Source organism: Trematomus bernacchii, unplaced genomic scaffold (genome assembly GCF_902827165.1).
Source record: "Trematomus bernacchii unplaced genomic scaffold, fTreBer1.1, whole genome shotgun sequence".
In the NCBI taxonomy this organism is placed as follows: Eukaryota; Metazoa; Chordata; class Actinopteri; order Perciformes; family Nototheniidae; genus Trematomus; species Trematomus bernacchii.
This window is the reverse complement of record NW_022987802.1, coordinates 1,151,015-1,159,876: the sequence shown is the minus strand read 5'-3', so window position 1 is coordinate 1,159,876 and position 8,862 is coordinate 1,151,015. Positions and strand designations below refer to the sequence as shown.

The 8,862-nt window shown below is 38.5% G+C and overlaps 1 protein-coding gene across 1 annotated transcript; it reads right to left on the bottom strand.

The window, feature by feature from the left end:
* Positions 1–564: 564 nt before the first annotated feature.
* Positions 565–1,485, bottom strand: LOC117498297 (olfactory receptor 11A1-like). Its single transcript, XM_034150309.1, has one exon. The coding sequence runs from the start codon at positions 1,483–1,485 to the stop codon at positions 565–567; it is 921 nt and encodes a 306-aa protein (XP_034006200.1).
* Positions 1,486–8,862: the final 7,377 nt, after the last annotated feature.

Genomic DNA, 8,862 nt, shown 5'->3' with positions numbered 1-8,862 from the left:
TAACTTACAGATTGTGAACTATACTTAATGTGAGCATGATAGAAAACACATGCAAACAACAGTCATTTGACGGCAACAACACTATGATCTTTGTTGTTTATTGATTTATTTAGAAACAATTTGAATCCGCTTTGTCTGTCAGGGCACTAAATTAAAGTTTAAAGCACACCGTCTTGCTTTTAAGAGGTTACGATGACATTTATTATGTGACAATAAAGGCAGAAAATAAGATTTAAAATATGAAAGAACAGGGTTCCATTTCTGCAATTTCAGAGTGAACAAAAGAATAAATAAGGTGTGCTATGTTGTGAGTAAGGACAGAAGCAGAAAAGCATGATTTAGTTACAGCTGCTGGAGTGTTGACCTCATCAGGAGTTTTGAAAAACTTAAATATTGCTCCGTTATCTGTTATTACCTTGATGAAGTTAAGTTTGCTCTAAAGTGTGCATCTGCATTACTGAAACAAATCCTCACATTAACTAACGTGCAATGATCAAATAAATCACATCTCTGCATTATTATGACACAACAGCATCACTGAACTCAGTTATCAGTTGTGACGCATTAGACACGTTTGCAGAACAATCTCTTCAGCTGTTTATTAATTTCCTTCATTTTCAGACCATATATGATGGGATTAAAGAGAGGATGATACAACAATGTTTGTAAAGACATTATTAAACGTACAGTTTTAGGAAAATCAGTTTCAAGTCGAAGTAAAAGTACATCATAAGCACCCAAACAAGTAAAGTTAATGAGAACCAGCAGATGGGGTAAACAGGTCTGTGCAGCTTTCCTCCTGACCTCCTGACTGCTTCTATAGCAAACTATAACTATCCTGATGTATGTGAAAAGAATGAAAAGCACGGGACAAATTACTGCAGTTACGAGAACAGCCAAGCCGTATATATTCAGCAGTCTTGAAGTCACACAGAGAAGTCTTTGAACTGTGCTGTTGCAAATTATTCCTTTCAAATGAAAGTGACAGAGTTTTTTGTTAGCACTCACTATCATCGGTACGGAAGACTGACAAGCAGGCAGAAGCCAAGCTAGGATCAGGAACATTTTAACAGTTGTTTTTCTCATGATATTTGGATATTGCAGAGGTTTACATATAGACACATATCTGTCATAGGCCATTGCTGCCAACAGGAGGAATTCTGAACAGCCTAGAGAGTAGTAAATAAACCACTGAAACAGACAGGCTGAATGAGATATGATCTGTTTCTCTGATAAAAAGTCAATCAGAAGCTTTGGATAGACAGCAGAGCTGAACAGAACAGAGTTAATCAACAAAGCTGCAATGAATATGTACATAGGCTCATGGAGGTTTCTGTGTAAAACAATGATGCACACAATAGTGGAATTACTGCAGATGATCAGAACATATGCAGTAAACATGATCACAAAATAAAGATATCTATATCTCTGCACTTCCACATGCCCATCAAGAGTTATATATGTCACATTATATTCACCAGCCATTCAAAGTTTGTATAAAACAAGGCAGATTATGTTAACAGTATACATGAATTAAGATATGAAAACATACAACCTGTTTGAAATGTTACATGTAAAGTAACCTGCACCTCAGAAAGTGAACAGCTCCGCTCTGTGGATTCTTCTTTATTATCTTGTGGTCCGTCAAACACAGAAACAGAAACTGGACCTTGATCTGTTTGAGTCGTTGGGATATATTTAACACAAATGTACCCTCTGTGGATCTAAAATCTCCAAAGAAAGAGCTCCTACCATGTAAACACATTAATCAAACTCTAGAGGCCTGAACCCTTATATGTTGTTCCACTTGCTTTGCTCAAGTTATGTGACTGTCAAGTTTTTCTGTGATCTATACAAAAACATCTTTATTAATCAATCACAATAAGACTCAAACCTTTTTTGTGGATTATGGTTTTGTTGGAGAACCACTCTCTGCCAAATGTTCCATCCCCAAATAAAAAAATGTTGGGTTTACTTTTATGGCCTAACTTGGACGTAACAAATATTATGTTCAAACAAAGGGTGATTCACAAGTGTATTTGAAACTACGACACCCACTGCTAAAAATCCACGGTTGGTTGTTTTTTAATCATATGAAAACCTCTATTGTGGTGGGGCTTCCAGGAGTTGTGGCTGGAGTTGGTTGGTGTTTGTTGTGGCAACAACTTAAGAATTCTTGGTGGACTCCAACAGTGAAAGAGTTTATCAAGCTGAAGAAGCAAGCCTTTGGGTCTTGGTGGGCCATGGGAAGTCGTAAAACTGTACACATGTAGTGTGGTGTCAGAAGGGCTGCAGTTACTACCAAAGCAAAAACGGAAGGAGTTTGAGGAGGTCATAGAGAAGTACATTGATAGGGTCATATCTTCACAATGCCTTCGCTGCATGGATTTGGACTATGCCATTGTCTAAAATAGGGACTTCACTGGTGACAAACAAGATGATCTACAAGCTTTCAGCCCACCAACCGGTTTAACTGATAAATTAGAGTTCTTGCGATTTGCTTAACCTCTTAAGCACCGTTTTTTTTTTCGAGATAATGTCTCAGGGCTTCTTAACATTTATGAAACTATTAATGTGTAGCACCAGATTAACGGGAAGAATCTCAGCTAACTGAAGACATGAACCATCTTTACCAAAACAAAACACAAGTCTCATAAGAAGCGTCTAAATGACCCCTGAGCGAAACAATTCTAACGCACTGCGCCACACAATTCAAGATAAAGATACCCTTATTACTTATCGTAGCTGCACATACAATATAGCTGATTAAAGCTGAGACTCCACAGCTTATTTAGGTATAGTATCATCACTGAGCGATCCGAACTTGCGACAGGGGAAGCAAACACAGACATCACAACACGTACCTTTACGGAGCATTTACGGCAGATCGTCTCACCGTAGCTGTCAATTAGGTCAAAAGACGTGTTCAATGGCATTAAAACCAAAACAAAAAATGCTGCAACTGTTGATCCATAGGTTGATAATGTACCTGTGCCTTTGGAAAAATTATTTATAATCCATAATTCCATTTTTATGTAAAAATCGGAGCGGAAAAGTTAGCTGCTAATGGTAGCCACCAGAGTGTATGCAGCTTCTGGTTTTGGTAACGCGTCACTCTCACTCCTTATTTGTTAACGTTTTGGTGTGTATATAACTTTCCCTCGATTCCATTGGCTCTAGCGGTTATAAAGAGATTTCATTCATCAAAATCGACCAAGGGGGGCGAGAGATAGGTCAGATCCACCCAAATGACCCCAGAAGTGGGGTTTTTTGGCTAAATCTCTCTAAAAAGGTCAAATTTAACTTGTTTTGCATCAATCTTGATACAGGGTACTTATTATATGTTGTACTTTGGATTCCTAAAGCTTTTAGTCTACTAACCCTCCATTAGTAGTGCGTGAGGCCATATGTACAGACATGTACATGGGACATCTCAAATTGACAAAAAAAAAACCTTACTAAACGAGTTTTCTAAAACAAATAAGCCGTTGTGATACACGTGTAGACAACGTCTGCCGAATCATAAATGATCATTACATTGGGGTCATTAAACCATTATTTCGCTAAGCTAAAAAACATTAAAGTTTTGGATTTTAGTGTAATTCACAAATGTTCCACCAGATGGTGTCACACACACCCAGGGTGAAAAGATAACATATTTACCCAGGAATAAGTGTCTGAATCATGGGTAAAAGTGTGTTAAAAAGTCGGGGAACATGTTTAAAATGACAGCAGACTGGTGGTTGTTAGCAGGCTGACTCAGTTCACTTGTGTCACACACACCCAGGGTGAACAGATAACATATTTACCCAGGAATAAGTGTCTGAATCATGGGTACATTAGTGGTCAAAGTCGTGGGAAATGTTTTAATTCAGGAGGTTTTAACCTGTTAAGCACCAAGCCTGTTAACTTAACTTCTAAAAGGGTTATATGAATAATTTCTTTTATCAAAGCAAGGTTGCATCTGTGAGTTGGATGTAGAAGTGTCAGAATCAATATAAATGTTTTTTATTTGAAAGAAAATTCAGATTTTACATAGTAAAAAACTGTAAATTATAGTGTCCGTCCAAAAATTATTTTTTACAGATAGTGAAAACTACCCTTGGATGATGGGTTAGTAGACTAAAAGCTTTAGGAATCCAAAGTACAACATATAATAAGTACCCTGTATCAAGATTGATGCAAAACAAGTGACATTTGACCTTTTTAGAGAGGTTTATCCAAAACCACCCCACCTTCGAGGTGATTTGGGTGAAAATGTTTTTTTTTCCATATCTCTGCCCTTGGTGAGGGGAGGATCACACACACACACATTGTGAAGAGAAAAGGTGGGGGCTGCGCGCATGTAAATGTTAAGCAGAGTGAAGCTATCTCTCCCTCTGGCATTTGGAAACGAAAAAGCAGTTTTATTGCTTATGGATTATCAGAAATAATTTCAAAGAGGGCACAGACACATTGGATGAACCTATGGATTAACTGCAGCATCGTTTTTTTATCGTTTTAATGCCATTGAAAACCAGTTTTGACCAAGGTAAGCCATGTTAGCGTTTCTAGCTACTTAGCTCCACATGTTATGATGTACGCTTTCGTTTATAGCGTCGCAAATGTTTATCACTGAGTGTTGAGGTGGCAACCACTAGATTCAGTGTCTCCAGGACACCAAAAACGAGTGGTTGGCTGTGCATCTAGGATAAGTAATAAGGGAGTTATTGTGAGTTTAAGTGCCGTTTTAGGTTAAATGTTTTGCTAGGGTTTTTGCATTGTGGGATTTTTTGGAGAAAAAAAATTAAAAAGTTCAGTTAGCTGAGTTTCTTCCCGTTACATGGATATAAAACATTCATAGTCCGGGCGGATGGCGCGTAACAGGTTAAGTGTGGTTTCACTTGTCTCACACACACCCAGGGTGAAAAGATAACATATTTACCCAGGAATAAGTGTCTGAATCATGGGTACATTAGTGGTCAAAGTCGTGGGAAATGTTTTAATTCAGGAGGTTTTAAGTGTGGTTTCACTTGTCTCACCCACACCCAGGGTGAAAAGATAACATATTTACCCAGGAATAAGTGTCTGAATCATGAGGACATTAGTGGTCAAAGTCGTGGGAAATGTTTTAATTCAGGAGACAGAGTCATTTAATGAAAACTGGTAGTTCACAATGTGCTATTTCAGCAGAAATAGCAGAATCTAAACATGTGCCAGAACTACAATGCATGTTATCATGCAGTCTTAAACTGGTGAATCTGTTTAAATGCAGGCAGCAGAGTCACTGCTGTTAGCAGGGTCTCAGAGACCCATAGACCCAGAGACCCAGGGTACAGCACCTCACTGTGTTACCCAGAAAACATGGCTCTGATCAGGGCTAAAGTAATGTTATAAACTGGTGAATATGTTTAAATGCAAGCAGCAGAGTCACTGCTGTTAGCAGGGTCTCAGAGACCCATAGACCCAGGGTACAGCACCTCGCTGTGTTACCCAGAAAACATGGCTCTGATCAGGGCTAAAGTAATGTTATAAACTGGTGAATCTGTTTAAATGCAGGCAGCAGAGTCACTGCTGTTAGCAGGGTCTCAGAGACCCATAGACCCAGGGTACAGCACCTCGCTGTGTTACCCAGAAAACATGGCTCTGATCAGGGCTAAAGTAATGTTATAAACTGGTGAATCTGTTTAAATGCAGGCAGCAGAGTCACTGCTGTTAGCTTTTAGACAGTGTACATTGGACGACATAGTGTACATAGTGTACATTGGACGACATAAACATACGGAGTTATGGACATAAACATGTCAGTATAGACAGGAAAATGTACATATTAATCATATTTATGTTGTTAAATGTACAAGAAGCTAAAAACAGCAGAATCACTGCTTTAAGCAGGATATCACAATCACAGGCAGAAATACACACACCCAGGGTGAAAAGATAACATATTTACCCAGGAATAAGTGTGCAAAACATGGATACATTAGTGTTTAAAGTCGTGGGAAATGTTTTAATTCAGGAGGTTTTAAGTGTGGCTTCACTTGTATCACACACCCAGGGCGAAAAGATAACATATTTACCCAGGAATAAGTGTCTGAATCATGGGTACATTAGTGGTCAGTGTCGTGGGAAATGTTTTAATTCAACAGGAGAGGGTAATTCACTTCTTACCCAGTGAACAGGGCTGCAAACATGGCTACATGAGTGTTAAAATACTGTCAAACTCTTTTAATTCAGTCATAATAGTCGTTTTTAGACAGACATTGGACGACATAAACATACGGAGTTATGGACATAAACGTGTCAGTATAGACAGGAAAATGTACATATTATTCATATTTATGTTGTTAAATGTACAAGAAGCTAAAAATAGCAGAATCACTGCTTAAAGCAGGATATCACACTCACAGGCAGAAATACACAAACCCAGGGTGAAAAGATAACATATTTACCCAGGAATAAGTGTGCAAAACATGGGTACATTAGTGTTTAAAGTCGTGGGAAATGTTTTAATTCAGGAGGTTTTAAGTGTGGCTTCACTTGTATCACACACCCAGGGCGAAAAGATAACATATTTACCCAGGAATAAGTGTCTGAATCATGGGTACATTAGTGGTCAGAGTCGTGGGAAATGTTTTAATTCAACAGGAGAGGGTAATTTACTTCTTACCCAGTGAACAGGGCTGCAAACATGGCTACATGAGTGTTAAAATACTGTCAAACTCTTTTAATTCAGTCATAATAGTCGTTTTTAGACAGACATTGGACGACATAAACATACGGAGTTATGGACATAAACGTGTCAGTATAGACAGGAAAATGTACATATTAATCATATTTATGTTATTAAATGTACAAGAAGCTAAAAATAGCAGAATCACTGCTTAAAGCAGGATATCACACTCACAGGCAGAAATACACAAACCCAGGGTGAAAAGATAACATATTTACCCAGGAATAAGTGTGCAAAACATGGGTACATTAGTGGTCAGAGTCGTGGGAAATGTTTTAATTCAACAGGAGAGGGTAATTCACTTCTTACCCAGTGAACAGGGCTGCAAACATGGCTACATGAGTGTTAAAATACTGTCAAACTCTTTTAATTCAGTCATAATAGTAATTTCTAGACAGTGTACATTGGACGACATAAACATACAGAGTTATGGACATAAACGTGTCAGTATAGACAGGAAAATGTACATATTAATCATATTTATGTTGTTAAATGTACAAAAAGCTAAAAACAGCAAAATCACTGCTTTAAGCAGGATATCACACTCACAGGCAGAAATACACACACCCAGGGTGAAAAGATAACATATTTACCCAGGAATAAGTGTGCAAATCATGGGTACATTAGTGTTTAAAGTCGTGGGAAATGTTTTAATTCAGGAGGTTTTAAGTGTGGCTTCACTTGTATCACACACCCAGGGCGAAAAGATAACATATTTACCCAGGAATAAGTGTCTGAATCATGGGTACATTAGTGGTCAGAGTCGTGGGAAATGTTTTAATTCAACAGGAGAGGGTAATTCACTTCTTACCCAGTGAACAGGGCTGCAAACATGGCTACATGAGTGTTAAAATACTGTCAAACTCTTTTAATTCAGTCATAATAGTCGTTTTTAAACAGAGTACATTGGACGACATAAACATACGGAGTTATGGACATAAACGTGTCAGTATCTGCAGGTCTCCCTTGAAAAAGAGATCTATGATCTCAATGGGACCATCTGGTTAAATCAAGGTTTGAAATGAAATGAAATGAAAAGTATAGACAAGAAAATGTACATATTAATCATATTTATGTTGTTAAATGTACAATAAGCTAAAAACAGCAGAATCACTGCTTTTAGCAGGGTATCAGATACCCATAGACCCAGAGACCCAGGGTACAGCACCTCGCTGTGTTACCCAGAAAAGATGGCTCTGATCAGGGCTAAAGTAATGTTATAAACTGGTGAATCTGTTTAAATGCAGGGAGCAGAGTCACTGCTGTTAGCAGGGTCTCAGAGACCCATAGACCCAGAGACCCAGGGTACAGCACCTCGCTGTGTTACCCAGAAAACATGGCTCTGATCAGGGCTAAAGTAATGTTATAAACGGGTGAATCTGTTTAAATGCAGGCAGCAGAGTCACTGCTGTTAGAAGGGTCTCAGAGACCCATAGACCCAGAGACCCAGGGTACAGCACCTCGCTGTGTTACCCAGAAAACATGGCTCTGATCAGGGCTAAAGTAATGTTATAAACGGGTGAATCTGTTTAAATGCAGGCAGCAGAGTCACTGCTATTAGAAGGGTCTCAGCGACCCATAGACCCAGGGTGAAAAGATAACATGTTTACCCCGCTAAAGTGTTAAAAACATGGGTATATTAGTGCTCAAACTCGATTAAACTGTTGTAATTCCGGAGGTTTTAAGTGTTTGTTCACTCGTCTCACACACCCAGGGCGAAAAGATAACATATTTACCCAGGAATAAGTGTCTGAATCATGGGTACATTAGTGGTCAGAGTCGTGGGAAATGTTTTAATTCAACAGGAGAGGGTAATTCACTTCTTACCCAGTGAACAGGGCTGCAAACATGGCTACATGAGTGTTAAAATACTGTCAAACTCTTTTAATTCAGTCATAATAGTAGTTTTTAGGCAGTGTACAATGGACGACATAAACGTACGGAGTTATGGACATAAACGTGTCAGTATAGACAAGAAAATGTATATATTAATCATATTTATGTTGTTAAATGTACAAGAAGCTAAAAACAGCAGAATCACTGCTTTAAGCAGGATATCACACTCACAGGCAGAAATACACACACCCAGGGTGAAAAGATAACATATTTACCCAGGAATAAGTGTGCAAAACATGGGTACATTAGTGTTT